General features: G+C 31.0%; 1 protein-coding gene across 2 annotated transcripts in view; it reads right to left on the bottom strand.

Annotated features, from left to right (window-relative positions):
* LOC143249390 (BTB/POZ domain-containing protein 7-like) overlaps positions 1–17,184 on the bottom strand; it is a 30,018-nt gene extending 12,834 nt beyond the window's left edge. The window contains exons 1-2 of one of the 2 annotated variants that reach the window (XM_076499159.1): positions 15,109–17,184; positions 7,801–8,009 (exon numbers count right to left, since the gene is read on the bottom strand). In XM_076499159.1, coding sequence (XP_076355274.1) covers positions 7,801–8,009; positions 15,109–16,336 — 1,437 coding nt within the window. In that variant the 5' untranslated portion in view covers positions 16,337–17,184. The remainder of the gene's footprint in view (positions 1–7,800; positions 8,010–15,108) is intronic. The other variant, XM_076499160.1, reaches the window with a different exon arrangement.
* Positions 17,185–18,870: the final 1,686 nt, after the last annotated feature.

The following is an 18,870-nucleotide window of genomic DNA, read 5'->3' on the forward strand; positions in this document are numbered from 1 at the left end:
CTTTTCTGATGCCTCCTATCCATATTCCTGATGTCTTGATGAAACCTTCCCCTTGTTCTTCATTGACAGCCCCAAAATACACAGGGAAATAGACGACATACGAGTGCAAGAAATGAATTTAAGCTCATATTACACCTTACTCTTTGAATCTATCATGCATATTATTGACAATATTTTCATAATCTGGGTCACTGTTGTTTCTTAAAAATTGTCAATAACATCATTAAAGGCAATTCATGCTTTTTTTTTTCAATTTTTCTTGCTGTTCTTTTAAGCTCTTCATTTGAAGTTAATTTTTTTAATCTGAAGTTCAACGCAAACTGACGTGGCAGGGGGTTTAGTTTAGAGAGAGAGAAATCGTAAGAATTCTCTCTCCAACTGGGGTGTTCAGAACATTGTGGTTCCTCTTCATCCCCTTTCTTGGAAGGTTATTGAATTTAGCTTTTTTTCTTTTTTTTTTTTTTTAAGATAGTTTTTAAATTCTTTTTTGGGTGAAGGTGGTCATACTTAATATTATCCATGACCGAGGCAAAGGCAGCACCGGAGAAAACAGTCAGGTCCCGTCCTGAAAGGCAGATGTCAAAGTAAATACCAACACAAAACACAAACGACCTGATTCAGGGCCTGGCAATGAGTTGTCTGGGCTGGGATCTAAAGATCCAATGCCTAAGTTTTTGCTGTGGGGGGAAACAGGAGTGCCCTGAGAAAAACCCACTTTCACAGGACAGGCGCTGAAAGTTTTACCTGTCCTGTGCCGGAGACCTAAAAAAGAAAGTACATAGTATTAACTTGAGTTTTGTCCTTTAAGTGCTTTGTTGTGTGATTCTTGAAATATGTTGTAAGGTGAAATATATTTGGTTGGTGCACTAGTTAATTTGTGGAGTGATGCCGTTAGTTTGTTTCTGTTTTCTGCTTTTAAATAGTATTTGTGTGATATTTCTGTTAGTCTATTTCTTAGTGTTGGTAAGTTGCTGATTTGATGCATATAGTTTACTGGAATGAATGATGGTAGACTGAATGCAGATCTTAGTATTTTGTTTTGTTGAACTTGGATTTTCTGGAGTGTGTTATTTGACATATTATATGTGACTTGACATCCATACTCTATTAGTGGATGGATGCAAGCCTTGTATATTTGAATAATGGTGTTTGGTGAGCATTTCGAGTGTTTACTGGTTAGAGTCATTAAGTGTGAAATCCGTTTTCTAATTGATGAGCGTATATTGTTAACATGTTTTTTCCATGTTAGTTTTGTGTCAAAAGTGTTGCCAAGGAATGTGATGTTTTTGCTCATGTTAATGGGTGTATTTCCGAGTGATAATTTTACTTTTTCTAGATTTTTTTCTTTGTTTTTTCAGTTTCCTGTAGAAGGTGATTGCTTGTGTTTTGGTTGGATTTAAAACTACTCTCCACTTGTTACTCCAGGTCGAGACGTTGTTCAGTGATTCTTGCATGCGAGACATGGCCATTACTGGGTTTCTGGAGGTGCTCCAGATAGCGATGTTGTCTGCATATTGTGAATTATGCGTGTATGTTAAATTGGGGAAAGGTATGTCACTGACGAAAATAATATATAGAAGTGTTGAAAGGATTGATCCTTGGGGCACTCCTGCAGTTATATTGAATGATTTTGATATAGTTTTGTTGACTTTTACTTGTGCTGTTCTATCTGTAAGAAAATTTGATACCCATTTAACTATGGTAGGGTTTATCTTTAGGTGGTTTAGTTTGTTTTTTGATGGCATTGTGCCAAACGCTGTCAAATGCTTTTTTGACATCTAGGAATACACCAATGGTTACTTGGTTGTTGTTAAAAGTTTTATAGACTGATTCTGTGAGTCGTATGAGGTGATCTGTTGTTTGCCTGTTTTTCCTGGAGGCATTTTGGGATTCTGGATGAATGTTATTTGATTCACAAAAGTGAAGAAGACGGTTATGATGGCTATTTTCCAAGTGTCAGGGTAATATCCAGTTGTTATGAAATGTTCATGATGTTTGTGAGGTGTCGTAATAGGAGAGTAGAGCTTTTTTTCAGAATAATGTTTGGAATTTGGTCATGTCCGGGGGAAGTATTTCTCAAGTTTTTAATATTAATTTTTAGTTCATTTGTGGTTATTTTCCTATTAATTGAATTTGAGTATGCTTCCAGTGTCTCGCCAGGGAACCGTGGTGAGAATGAAGCTTGGTTTGTATTTATGAAGTTGTTGACATGATGTTGGTGTTGTGTGTCAAAGTCGACTGAATTTAGGTTGCTGAAGGAGGATTCGTTGTAGTCAGCTGATTGAAGTTCAACAAAAAAATTACCACAAATATAACAGAATATGTTTGAATCATTTATACAACCTCTTGTTGCCATAGCAATGAATAAATTATATTGAAAAGAAAAAAATAATGTCAAGGTGCATACACATATAAATACAATCCAGAAATGATGTCACACAGCCTGTTAATCATTTATGTACTCGTGGGTTCTAGAATGAACAATAAGACTCATGTTGTGACTAGTCTAGAGAAATCTAAATCCAGTGGTGTTCAACATTTTAAGCATAACAAAATTTAACCTGATTTCAATTAAAATGATTCACTTGTGTAAAAATACATATGACTCTTCATGAAATATCTGGACTTGATGAAGAAAAAAAATTTTTTTTTTCGATTCAGTGTACAGGAATTACTGAAGAACATATATAAATGTTTAAAAAATAAAATCATCACAAGACTGTGGAATTATCTCTAAATACCTCACATACACACATGTACATGTCTAAAAGTTCTATTTATTTTAAACTCTCTTTTTTAATGTTCACTTAATCTGTGACACTGGTTTCCTAAAACTTGATGAAACATTAAAGTATACAAATATTCTATATTCTTTCTTTAACTAAAATACCATTAATATCCTCCTGTAATATTTGTATTTTGATTATTATTTATCTAGAAAATATAAAAAAGTGCCAAATCCTAAATCAGTCCATTTCAATATGTAGGATTGTTTCAAGATATATTCTTACAAAGAACATTCATATTGGCCAAATTATAGAGAAATAGTAGACCAAAGTCCAAGGTCTGTAAATTACATTGAATTTTGACCTCTGTAAAATCTCACAAAAAGCACAAAACTTCCTATTTAGTCTATGAGGGTTGTTATGAGGCATCTTTGTGATTAGTTTCCATTTGCTTTCTACACCTGGTCCCTAAATATACATGAACATATATAAACACACGCATTTCTGAAATATAACATTTCTACTATTGAATCAAATCTACAGTTTTAAGCTTTAATTATTGAACAACTTGTGATACAAAATGTATTAAACTATTTAGTATTCATTCAAGTTTAAGATCATATAAAAAATTTGCAAAAACACAAAATAATTTCACAAGTTGGAGCTCACCTTCAGAGGTAGATAGTGTATATTCTAACACATATTCTAAAATTTTGAGAGTGATTTGATATGTTATATAGTTAACTAAATGGCACGATTATATATTTTATACGACCTTGACATCATCACTAAATCTTAGGTAAGTAAATATATGTAAAAACATAATTTTGAGCTTGAAAACATATGTACAATCAGTTGAAAGTCTTCACAAAAAAACATAGGCTTCAATCTAAAAAAATTGGTTAATTATGCCTTGTATTACACAACACCTTTTCAGATAAAAATGTGAAAAAACAGAGAAAACATAATAAAATGTACCAGTTTCACTTAAATATTTTAAGTTTTTATTAAATAACATTATTTCTCATGCAAAACTATGGAGCCTTTTCCAAATTTTTCCATCATGGTTCATTTACTGACTATCAAAAGTATAAAAATAATTCTAAATGGTTGTTTTGCTGTAATGGTTCCTCCTTCACATCCTTATTGTAACACATTGACATGGTTGAGCATTTTTTCTTTTAATACTAAAAATGTGTTTTCAATTTGGTTATAAGTAGGTTTGTATGAAAAAACTGTACTTATGGTATCAAGATAAACAAAAATATCAAACATGACTTTTCAATTGTGATATCAGATGCAATACAAATTTTAATCTGTGGAATATCTACTAAAATGTATCCTAGTAAATTACATTGAGTGATGAGACATGTATCAGTTCATGATTTTAAAAAATACATGCTAAGATACTATAGTCATTGTATTTATAAAGCATTTAAGTCTGTGTTCCAATTTATCTACAGTAGCAATGGTGGAGAAAAATATATTAGTGACCACTTTTTGTCTTGGTTTGGAGATTAGTGCTCTAGTAAAGGGGCCTCCAAACCTTTCTGGACAAGAGCCAGAAGGTAAATCTTTCCAGGTTTCATGGGCCAGATGGGTTGTGATAAAATTAAGAATACAATATCACAAATTTATTTCTCATAAGAGTACATGATGAAAATATTTAAGATGCACAATTGTCTTTTCTTAGCATTAGTGAGAAGCATGAAACTGGTGCTTTTCTGAAAAAAATTAAACTTAATTAAGGTTCAAAGTTAGTGCTTCCTATCATCAAAAGTGGTTTCAAATGCTCATCAGATAAGGCTGATCTGTAACTAGATTTCACATACTTCATCTATGAAAATGTCTATTCGTAGAAATAGGTAGTGCCAAAAACTGAAATGAATCCATGAGCAAAGTTTTTTTAAATGAACATATTGATCATTTGGAAAGCATTTATTAAACTCTATCAGTTTCCTTTTGTTGTATTTGTCCTTCAACACATCATTGGATTGCACATCAATCACTTCAATTTGAACTTCAGGTAGCAGTTCATCAATAACACAATCAAATGGTTTTTTGAAGATCTTTATTTCTGTTGCACTTGCATTAAGATTAGAAGAATGCTTCTTGAGCTGTAGTTTCAGGTCAGAAAGGATATATTGTGCAAACCTGCATGGGAATAGAGATCTTGCTTCTTGTTTGAACTTTTCAAAACATGGAAAGTTTGTAAAGCAACTCCTCATCAATTGGGACTCAAAACGAATTAGTTTTTGCCAAAATGCTTTTACATTGGTGTATACATAGCAAATAAGCATGGTTTTGCCTTGTAATCTAAGAGTGAATTCATTCAGGTACATGGTCAAGTCTACAGAAAAAGCTAATTTTCAAAACCATTAACCGTTTCTGAGTAACAGTTGAGGGCAGTTCTTTTTATTTAAGAAAAATTCAGTCTCAGTTCTAAACTCAAAAAATCACGATATAAACTTCCCACAGACAAGCCATTGAACTGAAGTGTGGTGCAGCAAGTTGGGATATGTTGCTCCTATCTACTAAAAATTCACAGAATTGATGATGGTTGAGTCCATGAGATCAAACAAAGATCACTATTGAAACTACAGGTTCCATGATACATAACAGATCCAGATATTTTCCACACAGTTCCTGCTGATAAATAATGCACTGAAGAACCATAGGCTTGGAACAATCTGCACCTTGAACAGCTTTGTAAATTTGCCCAACTAAATCTTTTCCTGTGCCACACATATTTCTACCATCATCTGTTGCAATAAACTTCAGCCATTTCCATTCCAACTTGTACCGAGTTAGTGATTTTTTGACTTCATTGAAAATGTCCTCACCTATGGGTGTTTCATGTATACTGTGCACAGAAACTAATTCTTCAGTCACTTCAAAATTAATTTTGACTTTGCAAATAAACAACAGCAACTATGAAGTGTTGGAAACACTCTGTTGACTCGTCAAGCACGATAGAAAAACACTTGAACTCTTTGGCCTCGTCTTTCGGCTGGGACACAATACTGCTCACAATGTCCTCGAATCTACGATGAACTGTATTTGCTGAAAGGCTAATAGCCTTAAATAAGTCTACTTTTTCTCGGCACATTTCTTTGGCTACTTCAATCATATATAATTTAATTAGCTCACCATTGGTAAATGGTTTTCCTTGCTTGGCGAACAAGTGTGTCACCTGGAAACTTGCTGTTGTTGCAACTACATTGTCGGCTTTCTTCCTCTTAAATACAAACTGTGCAATAGCTTTCCCATGAAATGAGAATAGTTTGATGAGTGCTTGGTTTCATAATGTGATTCAATAAGTAAGTAGTCCACAGTCCACTGTTCTTTAAAAACACTACATTAAGAACAAATTTTTCTCTTCTTCTCTTGTCTTGACATAATGACAAGGAATAGCTATGAACTCGAACATAAAGTAAACAACAGCATTCTCTGACACACACTGAGCTACACAGGGTAGGCATAGGAATTAACTTGCTGCTTCAGGGCACTGGGATGGATAAGTGAGATGATGCAGTGCTAAATAATATGACATTTTCCAGCAAATATAAAAGTGTATAACACTAAGATTGGCTTTAGCTCGATTATGTTTTATTTTTATATAAATAAAAATGAAATCATTTTTTTACTTTAATGGACTGTTGGCAGGCTGTATCACAACTAGATTGTCTTTTGCTCAATTACATTTTATTTTTTTGTTTTTATAATATTGAAAAATTATAATGCTACTTTAATAAGTTTTTTTGGTAAGCCAGATAAATCAAAGTTGTGGTCCATAGTTTGGAGAGTCCTACTATAGAATGCTGATAAATGTTAAATAAATTTTACTTTGTGCCACAAAAATAAATCTGAAGTTAAGAGGAACTGACTGTAAAATACTTCCAAAAGTAAGAAATAGGCATTAGGTTGGTATAAATTTATGCTTTAGGTTTTATTAATTCTTCACATACAATTTTAAATGCATTTAAAGACAAAAAACATTGAGTATGAAGCACGCAAGTCAATATTTGAAGTAAAAATAGAAAGAAAAGAAGATTCTTATGAGAAAGGTTGGCAGCAGATGGAAATAAAAAGTTAGATACCAGAAGAACTTGAAAGAAATATCAACACCTGGTGCTTTTTCACTGTAGACTGCTAGTACATGCTGCTTTATCCCTACCATTAAGGAATGGACATATTTCCATCTATTTGGATATTTAGGGTCTTTTGACAAGCACTTACCACCACAAATGAAAGAGTTGATGCTGAATTCATAGACTTACTAATTAAATCATCTTTTTTGAGGTGGCATCTCCTTGGAAGATCACTTACACCCAGTAAATTGTCATTATCACTAAAAGTAACTATTTAATGAGTAACTTAAAATATTTGTATTTTGAAATTTTATTGTAAATTTGGGATCTTTTTCTACACTTTCTTGCAGAACGTCTATGTGAAGAATATTTTTTTTATTCAATGTCAGATTCAATGATTTTCTTGATTGTCACTTCTCTTCTATTAAAGACTGGAATAATCTTCTAACATTTGATGAAACAGCTGAATGGTGTTACTGTCATACTTAAGCATTAATAAAGATAAGGCTTACAATAATTATTGTATGTCTTAAGACTAATGCATCAAAAACCATATTTGTAATATTGTAAACACTGAATGCTTTTCAACTAAAACATTTTGATTGGTTTTTGTATCCTTGGTCAAATAATTGATAAGACATATCAATGAACCAAGCATATGTCCTCACTTAGAGATTAGCTTAATTGTTTTTTTCATATCTCTATTTTACAACATTTATGAGTGTAGAAACCAATGCTCTAATGTGTCATATGGGTATCTGTCAGAATATTTAACAAAACATATTGAAAGATTCATTTCAGGAAAAAACTAAATAAATGAAATACATTACTTGCATGTATTTTTACAATTTGCTCTATTTTCAGAGCCTAACAACCTGACTATCAGTTAATATTACAGACTTAGGAATTGAAAGTAACCACAATAATTTTGATAACTAAGTTTAACACTTTTTTTTCTATAAAATAATATAAAGATTAATAACCTGTAGAAAATCAGAAGTGATAGCTTGTTTGAAATGATGTTTTTCTAAATGAACAAATGTGCCAGATGCTACTAATGCTGAGAATTCTTCTCGCAAATAATTCATGGCTTGACGATGAACCCACTGGGAACCATGAGGTTGTTCACTCCACTGTAGAATCTGGCTAAGGTTCTCATGGTTTAAACTCTCTACAAAAATATCTTCACAACCTGCAAGTTACACAAATTGTAATATAATGTAAACAGAAAAACATGAGGTATTTTAAAGACAACACTGAGACTGACCTACTTGTAACATTATCAACACAGCTTTTCATTGGATAACTTGTATATACAAGTACAATGAATGCTTGTGCAAAATACTAGATATTAAATCACATATAAAGTATCCTAAAATACATAGTGGTCATAAACATTTATATACACACACACACACACACAGGGGGGGTGGACCAAATGTGCCCCCCCCCCCAAATGTTGTTAATTTGTAATCACTTTTATTAGATAACAGAAAAATATGTACAATATGTTTTTAAAATACATTTGGTGATCTGTTCAAATATGATCTCAAATCCTAATTTTAACACTGGCTTTTGTAAATACCTAGAAATTTTCATGATTTTAATCATATACTCTCATAAAAAATCTTGTATACCTGTTGTAGTTTCTTAGATCTTATTCCAGTTAGCTTCCAAAATGATCAATGTGAAGCACAGTACTGAAATCCAAGGGAGTGCTGACTAAATATTTGTGAAACTTGTGATGACGAGAAACCCAAATGAAGTAAAAATGTATCTCAATATAACTGGTATGGGTATTAATGCTTTTGCTAATAAAGCAGAGAATTTTTTGACCTAAGAAGGTTGAAATGTCATTCTTTTCTTTATTAGTAAAATTGTTAATACCCATACCAGGCATCCCAAGAACATTTTTAACTTCTGAAATGGTTTATGTTACTTTGAATTTCATTTTTACAATTGATTATTGCATAGAAACTTGTTTAATCATTTTATATGCTAATTGGAATAAGAAGATCAAGGAAACTAGTGTAGGTGGACAACATGTTTTAAGAGAATATGTCACTAAAATCATGAAAAGTTCAGGTATTTACAAAATTGTTAAAGTTAGGATTTGAGATTGTATTTGAACAAATCTCATGAATGCTTTACAAAAACATATAATTTTATATATTTTTCTGTTGTCTAATAAAATATATGACAAATTAACAACATTTTGAAGGAGAGCCACTTTTTTGTCCACCCCAATGTATATATGTGTATGAATACAGTAACTGAGTCCTGTTGGTTCAAAATAAGTCAGTAGTAATATACATATTTTTACATATATAATGAAATATCTACAATAAATGATTAATTATTTGAGTATCTTAAGTATTTTAAAAGTACTTATCTGTGTTTTACAAATTATTATTAACTTCAACCAAACCAAATTATATTCAAAGGTTAGATTTAAATATTAGCCTTGTAATTAATACAGCTAATCTAGCTTTCTTGCTTATAATGATTAGAATGAATGTTCTTTAAATATCAAGGATTAATATTTATACAATTATCTCTGGGACCAAGTTTTATTTTTATTAAAGAATAAGGAAAACAACAAAGTACTACATTCAAACATATATACATATTACTTTTTGCTCATTATATGAAGTACTTATGTATTTGCTTATTTCTTTTTTAGTTGATTATACTTATTAACATTTCATAAAACACTTCAGGATCAGTTGGAGATTTCTGATAATTCTAACAATCCAAATAATTAAGGTAATGCCCTTGTAATTTCTCATTATTTTGATTAATTCAAGTTTGTTCAGCTTTCAGCCAACACAACTTTGTATGATAGTGAAGGGAGGGTTGCCTCATGATACAAGAATTTTGTGTTTAGTTCTCATTTTCACCCAGTTACAGCTATCTGCCACTGACCCTTATTTTGAACTCTAACATTATCTAACTGTTTAAGGTAATTTGAGATGTGCATGATTTATATGTTACAGTAAGTATAATTGCACTCAGCTCTTACTTGATGCCAAAGGTAAGTAATGAGTTTCCTTATTCAGTTTAATTTGCAGGTATTAATACACATAATGAGCCCATGTTATGATGGGTGATAAAGGAGGGTTCTCTTGTTGATTTCAAAATTCTTATAAACAGCTAAATATTTTTTGCACTATTATGTAATAATCAATTTGTGGAAGAGTTCAAATATAACATTTTTAAAACAAACTTTTAAAATGTGTATAATATTCTGAAGAATGTGCAATAATGTTTGTTTACTGAAAGTCCAGCAAATTGGAAATTCTTTGATTTTGGGATAGCAATAAAGTATTAATATTTATTGCCTACAGATAGTATGTTTTGAAAATTGGAGTTTATTGTATTTTACATATGATATTAACATAATAAAAAACTCATAATTGTATATATGTATAAATCAAAGCATTCAACACCTATATATTTCTGTGAAATAGAAAAAAAATGGACATCTTACAATCTTTACATATTTAGTTACTCTGAGAATTTTATTAAACTTTAATTCTGTTAATTTGAATTGAACACAATAATTCAATAAAGAACTACTAAATGTTATTATGATCAGAATTTATATGGTACACAAAACCAACTATAATTAATATTTCCTTAGTGTATTTAAATTTGAGAAATTCTGGATTATAAACAATGGGTTCAGTCTATAACTCACAGGCCTTATGGAAAGTAAATAAGCTGTAAGAAATTGTTTTCAAATGTATATTTACTGAAAGTTAAAAACTGCAAATAATTTAATTCTTGACTTGACACAAAGCATGAAAAACATTATTTATTAATGGTGTATTGTAATGTGTAATAATATTTAATAGAAAAAAATTGAAAATAAATTTCCTAACTACCAACTCAATTTTCTTTAAATAAGGTGATAAAATTGTTTCAACAACAAAGCTTTAACAAATGGTAATGATAAAAAGAATAAAAACTTTACTAAGCATTTGCTGTCATGCTGATGATAGTCATTCTTTAGCAGCATTAACAAACAAATTTTCCTGATAGTGTTACTATAAACATGTAATGATGGCATGTGTGTAATCAGCATTTTGCTAGTTCAAAGTAACAAACTGCTTACCCAGTGCACACTAGAATATCATTATGTACAAAACAAGACTACTATTTTACACATGATAATCTTATTCACCCTTACATTTGACAAGTTAAAGTGGTATCCACATGCTTGATCAAATTAATGCAGCATTTTGTAAACATTTGTTCACCATCATGTGACCAATCAGCTTCATACAGTTAGGTTTATATAAAATTATAAACCTTATCCCAACAACTAAGTGTATTTAATTTCTGTTAACCTGTACTTACTAATAATTTTACAAGTAACTTGCATTATTTTCCTGATTTATAATCAATCCCATGAAATATAATGACATTTTATAAAATGTTAATAAAATTTATCACTTCCACAATAAATAAAAATAAACAGAGGATTTATATATGTATATAAAACTTGCTTTGGCCATAGGCCTACTTGACATGTCAGCTAATTCAAAACATCTTTCCTTGTTGGAAAGACTTACCCAAGATAATTGCTTTTTCACAGTACAAAAGTTTTTTGTTTTAAGATTTGAAACTATAATATTACTAATCTTACCATATAATAAAACCATATCTAATCATAAAATGATCACTGGCTCCCACACATTCTCATTCACCCTCCAACCTTCTCAATTTTACCTCATTAGAAATTTATATGAACCTGACGATGACCGAAGAAGGTCGAAACGTTGTTCACTCTTCTATGTAAAATATTTTCTCAACCCAAACGAGCCGTTTGTGCATATAAATTTTTCAACAAGTGGGTTTTTCGACATCACTCATTAGAAATTGATATTAAATCTAAAACAGCTGATGGAGAGATCTCTATTGTACTAATTTAAATAATTTTACAGTCAATTAAGATGTGTGAGGGTGGTTAGATTGAATGACAATAGAGATAAGGCTGTAAGAATAATAGTGGATTCTAGGAACCAAGAGAGTCGTCTTGAATTCCAAACTCCTCTATTCAAAAACGAATGATTAATTAAACAATGTAACAGATTATCTGCATCAAATAAATGGATTAGTGTCATGTTAAATAAATGATTAAATCAATTAAACCTTTTGCAGTGGATCACAGGTTAAAGGCCATGTCATCCCGTTTGTTGATTCGCATTCAAAATTTTATTGAACTACTATTTAATAGACTTACATCAGCAAATTTGGAATTAAATTGTAGATCATAACTCACACTTAAATATGAGTTAATTTCTTAATTGAAAAGTAGATATTAAAAGAACCCACATTTAACTTATCTCTCTGATTGTAGGTTCGAGTTTTCTCTTGACTTACAACAATATTTAAACAAATTTTTTTCTCCTTTCAATGGAACACAATGGAAGTACAGAATAAAAATAGTAGACATCCAATTTTACCACAGTTCTCACTGAGACAGATACAAAAGGAAATATAAATTTTTTCTCTCACATGAAAGGCTCAAAATTTTAAATTTGTTAAGTGGAGACCACACTCACATATGTGACAGTCCTCTTATCACTCACTTAACAGTTCAGTATGAAGTAATTCAATTTTAAGTAACCATGAGTTCATTAAAGTTTGGATTTACATCTGACTGAACACAAGAAAAAAAAAGATCACAAACTAAAAGGTAATTCAAAGGAATATGAAAAAGAAAATACAGATTATCATTCTGTCAACAATGGTTACTTGAATTTCTAGGACACATTTAAGACAATGTTAACCCTTTCTTGGTGGGTTTGGTATAACATATACAAGTTTTTAAACTACAACTTTTGATGCAATATTTGCAAGCATCAAACAAGTACAAAGATCATCATAACTAGAAGATATAATTGTTTGTTACACCTATTTATTTATTGTTCAATGTTTTAAGAAAACTTCTACCAATTTCTGCCTTCACAAAATTTGGTAGAATTTTAGCAAAGATTGAAAGTCTTTTGTACATTAAAAAAAATCAAATTTCTCAATGAAGTGCACCACAAGTTACCATATCCAATAATATAAAACTGACCTTTAGTCTTCACAAAGTGAACTATTCTGGCTGTGCTTTAGGAGATTAAAATTTTGTAATACAGTCACATTTCAAGTATTAAACATTATACATGTATTTAGGTTATTTCAACTTACAAATAAGCTTTTATTTTTCTTAAAACACTGAACATTAAATAAATAGGTGTAGAAAACAGTTATATCTTCTACTTATGATGACATTTGTACTTGTTTGATGCTTGCCTTAGGTTGCTAAATCATTTACAATTTTGTACGTAGAGCACATAAAAACATGTTAGTTTTATACATACAGCTGAATAACCAAAAAAATAAAAAAATCACCATAGAATTCTACAATAATTTATTAATCTTAATAACTAAGGTGTATTTAGGTCCAAAAAAGGTATGAAACTTTGAGCAGACTAAAGGCACAACTTATCTCATTGAAATCTTGGATCAAAAGAATGTGGTAGCCTTTTTACAGATTAAAATAGCTGAGAAAACCATGAGGATGACATTCTGACGTGTTGAAAGGTTTTTCATGTCATATATTGAAGTAAGTGTATATAAGGGACTGTTTCTAAAAATGAAACGAGGTGAATGGGGCCACTGTGTTTGGTTCAGTACCTAGGTCATACCTCAGCAATGAATAATAACAAGGTTCTTATTTTATATTCTACCTTGTCAATATTAATTATTTGATTTCATATTTGTACAAATCCATGTATCACAAACATCTAATTTTAACCAATGCTGCATTCAACATACCATGTAACATACTAAAATCTGTGTTTAGGTGTTTTCTTTTAATATTTACTTTTAAATTAAGAAATTAACTAACATATTAAAGTGTTAATTATAATATAAAATTTGATTTCAAACTTACTGACGTAAATTCATAAAATAGTAGTTCAATAAAATTTTGAATAAGTGTCAACAAATGCAATGACATGACCTTTGACTCACGACCCATTGTAAAAGGGTTAACAAGCAGATGGGAAATGCTTCGATACCCATTTTGAATTAGGTTTCTCAACTGAAATGCATCCAAATGAAAAAAATAAACTAATAACTTATGGCACACACGATATTCAGTTCCAGCCTTTTTATCACATACTTTTGGACAGGAATTGATGTGACAGACAATAGCTTAGGCATGAATGATTGCCTTTCAAAACTTATGTTTTTGTCCATTACAGAGAAAGAAGACAATATAAGATACGTATCACAAAATGTTTACAAGAGGTAGCACTAGAAGTCAGTTTGAAAATGTTCTTCTACTACTAAGAATAGTGTTGGTTAAGCTAATATGAACTGCATAGGTTTAGGACTTAAGTGCTTTAAAATGAATAAGTTGTAAGAAGCCACAGCACTGCTTTCTTTTCGATGATACCTTATTTGTGTTTGGTAAGCCAAGGCTTTGATAACTATAAGCTATTACAGCTCTGGAAAAGAGGAGGTAAATAAGTCAAATAAAAAGAACCAAATTTTGAAGAGGACACAAACAGTAATTATGATGTCATTTTGAACATTTTTATACTGCTTTAAGATTACTAAAAATTATTTTGAATGTTTAAATATATATACGTGTGTGTGTGAAGACAAATATTTTTAAATATTTCTTTTTTTCAAATAACCACAAAAAATATTTATTCCAAGTTTAATTTTTACACATTATTTAGCCTCCCCTCTCCTATCGTATGCAAGCTATCCATTTTACAAAATTTTTTAACAAATGAAACTCATTGTCTAGCTATTCAATCTCCTTTTAAAATGTCAGAAACATTTCAACCTATCACTTTCAACTGACCTGCTTATGATCTCCTCACCACAATCAAACCTTAAGAAACTTAATGAAACTCAATCTACGAATATTTTAGGTTAGTTATTAACTTGTAGAATGGTTTGTCTAATGATTTGTTGTTATTAATTTATTTTAATCTTCTGTTGGAGATATACAGGCCATAATTTGAAGCTTCAGTGTTTAAAGTTGAAGCGTGACCTTGCTGAGCTAATTGGTATTTTGTTACATAGTTTTTGTTTAATTTACTTACAAATAGAATATTACAAGTGAGTTCACTAAACAGTTTCATTAATAACCTTCTGACTAGAAAATTTCCTTTTACAACTAAAAGAACTATCAATTAAGTGAGAAAACATTACATAAAATCATAAAAATAATATATATAGAAAAACACACACATTTCAATTAAAATGCACCTTACCATGTAAGAGAGAGTCAATTTCTAATAGCTGTGCAACTTCATATAGCTCCATTAATTGGTCAATAACAGAAGGCTGATAACTACGCACTATGAGGGTACTGTTTCCTTCAGAACACACAGAAGAAGTATTTCTTTCTACTTCAGTTAGTAGAGAAAACAAATCAAAGGTATCACAATAAAGAGCAAAAAGTATAATTTTTGCATAGCGCTTTGGAACAATGGCATCATCCAAAACTATTCGCATAAATGCTGGTTCTTTCATTTCATTGGACCTTCTCTGATATCGTTGAATCACATTTTTAAAAAATGGTGATCTTGAAGCCAAAACAACTTTGTGACATGGAATTTCATCTTCAAGGTCATTTCTGTATTCACCAACAGAAAATCCATGCCTAATGCCTACTTTACCAGTTAAGTTGTAAGAAGCCACAGCACTGCTTTCTTTTCGATGATAACTTACAGATGAGTGACGAAACACTAAACAGGCATCAACAAAGAGTTTGCTAGTCATTAAGTATTTCATATCCTCTCTAAGAGGATTAGGTATTCCAAACTGTTCACTTAGTTGTATTAAAGTATCAACATTTCCTTCATACTTGTCACCAACCAAGAGCTCTCCTGTATAAAGATACCTTAGTAATTCATTAAACATGCCCAAGCTAATACCAGGTATGTCAATTTCAATTGCAATCTGACTTCCACATGACAGAGGATCATTTAACATTTCTCTAAAAAAAGGACACCTAATGCATAAGATAGCTCTATGTGCAGGAAAACATCTTCCTTTATATATAAGGTCAACATCAGATGAAAATTTGCTTTCATATATAAGGCCCAGGTCTTGTTGACAAGTCTTAGCAGATGGACGAGCTAAATCTGCTTGAAGTACAAGTTCTCTTAATGCACTTTGTGCTTCATAATGTTCTACAAGTAATGCAACATCTCTAAGACTCCATTCTTCCAGAAATTCACGAAATACCTGAGTATGATCAAATGATTTACTTGTTCTACGTTTCCTAATAAACCTTTTTCTTAAAGTAGATAATACAAGTGGTGCTGCTTTACGTTTCTTTTCCTTTCCTGTTCCTCCTCCTTGAACACCTAAATTTTGAGTTAAATCTGAAGAGAGACTGGTGGATCCTGGAACAACAGCACTTGATTCACTATTAGTTTGGATGGATGACATAGAATCTGATGAATGATATCCTGTAGATGATGCTGCCCCCATCTTACTTTTGTTTATAAGAATAGCTCTAGTTGTAATTTAACATTTAAATTATTGATAATTTTACATCCTTTGGAATTCAATATAAGGTTTAAATTGACGTTACTTTGTAACACACTTTACAAGTTACACTTTTACAGTTTTTTTCAATAGACATTTAAATTTCAAAACCATGTACACGTATTAGATTACTTTCAAATACTACCTCAGTACCTATTACATTTTAACAACTTTCAACAGTCATGTTTCTAGCTGACAAATAATACTGTGAGCATAACTTAAGATAACCTAAAAGTAGGGCAGAAACACATTCTTAGGTTTACACCGTATCTTGGGTATTCCGAATTTTCTAGACATGAACTGGGTGATGAAGTGTTTATTATCACACTGATGTTTCATCATTTCTTTAATAACAACAATAGTTGGCAATTATTGTTGAAAATACTTGATAAGCATCAGCAGAAAATACCTTTGGGAGAACACAAATAGTCCTATACTCTATACAAGTTGTTAATTTGAAGTTCACCTTGAAAATTCAAGGCTTAGTTAATAACATAACGTCAATCTATATCACTATGGACTAGAACATAATTCAAAAAGTCAGAAGTTTTAATCAAGTTAAAGCTCCGACATTTTATAGGTATTTGATAATGAATACTAAAACTTAATTATAATAATACCACTACTTTTGTTAGAAACAAATGGATAATTTACGCACTAAAAAGATCTAAAATTAAGTAAGTACTTCAAAATAAACTGATAGTTTTGTTACGATACTTTCTAACACTGACTTTTAACTTATTAACCCTAACTTAGGCTTATCGCCTTTCCTCAATGTTTCAACTATAGTTCCAAACGTATCCTATGAGGGCGCTTTAATGATTTTTTGTTCACCTTTTGTGAAACATTTCCAAGAAGTTCTAAGGCATAGATACAAAAATAAATTGTTTTTTTATATTTATGCTCCAAACACATTAAGAATTCCTTACTGGTAGTACATTTTAAAACGCAATTAGCTGTGAAACTTAGTTTGTTTTGAATATAATGTTCAAGAAAATTAAAGTAAAAAAAATCGTATAGAAATGGTAAATGACTGAAAAAGTAACAGACGTTTCCATTACCCGGCGTAAACAGGTGGTTAGAGAGCTCGACTCGCAATCTGAGAGGCACGAGTTTGAATCTCCGTTACACCAAACACGATCACCCTTTCAGCCGTAAGAACTTCATAATGTGCGGTTAATCTTACTATTCATTGGTAACGAAGTTGCCCAAGAGTTGGCGGTGGGAGGTGATGAATAGCTGCTTTCCCTCTGCTAAATTAGGGGAGACTAGCAGATAGCCCTCGCATAGCTTTGAGCCAAATTAAAAAAAACAACAATAAATTTATTCTGCTTTAATGTATCTAGTAATATACTAATATGGATAACAACACTCTAAACAAACAAAAATGTGAATCTATTTTTCAATATTTAATACAGGTCCTATATTAAAATCATCTGCTATTTCAATTTTTTTTCTTCCAATAAAATGTTCATTTGTACGTGATCTTGAATTGCAAATTGGCCCGGCATGGCTAGGTGGGTTAAGGCGTGTGACTCGTAATATGAGGGTCGCCAAACATGTTCGCCCTTTTAACTGTGGGGCCGTTACAAAGTTACGATCAATCCCACTATTCATTGGTAAAATAGTAGCCCAAGAGTTGGCGGTGGGTGGTAATTACTATCTGTCTTTTCTCTTGTCTTACACTGCTAAAATAGGGACGGCTAGCGCAGATAGCCCTCAAGTTGCTTTGCGCGAAATTCAACCACAAACAAACAAATCTTTCTCAGAAAAAAAACAAAAACATATCATATGGTATGTATAAGACCAAATGATTTGTAAGCATACTGAAATATTTTAATACGTACATGTTCAACAGATCATTGGTCTGTCTTCTTCAGGGTATGATAAAAAAATCTAAACAACTCATTTATTTACAGAAAAAAATGAAGTAAAATTCTATATAACTTAAAAGAAAATTATTAACCATCTTGAAAAAAAGTCTAAAGAACGAACAAAAACAAGTCCTAGATAATATAGAATATGAATGTGATAAGAGATATGCTGGACAATATGCTCGATCTCTTGAAATAAGAAGAAAAGAACACCAAAGCCATATGCGTAGAGAATATTTAAAAAAAATGCCTTAACACGTAATTAATTTGAAACCGGCCATAGGATTATTTGGGTAAAAATGTCCTTTTTATACAAACCAAACATACAATAGATCGAAATATTATTTAACGCATTAAAATTATGAAAACAAGTATTTTATCTTTTAACCTTGATAATGGTCCTAGTAACAAAAATAAAATCTGGCAACGTTTATTCACCTAGCTCTCCTCCTAAATAACCTGCTCTGATCTTCCTTTAGGTAAGACCCTATCACAATTTATTGTTGTGACATGATAACGTCACATTGTTACATTACATTGCCCATAGACCCTTGAGACATTGTTGTTCTTTATTTATACAAATCTCTTTGTTTAGTTTCCTTC

Source organism: Tachypleus tridentatus, chromosome 4 (genome assembly GCF_004210375.1).
Source record: "Tachypleus tridentatus isolate NWPU-2018 chromosome 4, ASM421037v1, whole genome shotgun sequence".
NCBI lineage: Eukaryota > Metazoa > Arthropoda > Merostomata > Xiphosura > Limulidae > Tachypleus > Tachypleus tridentatus.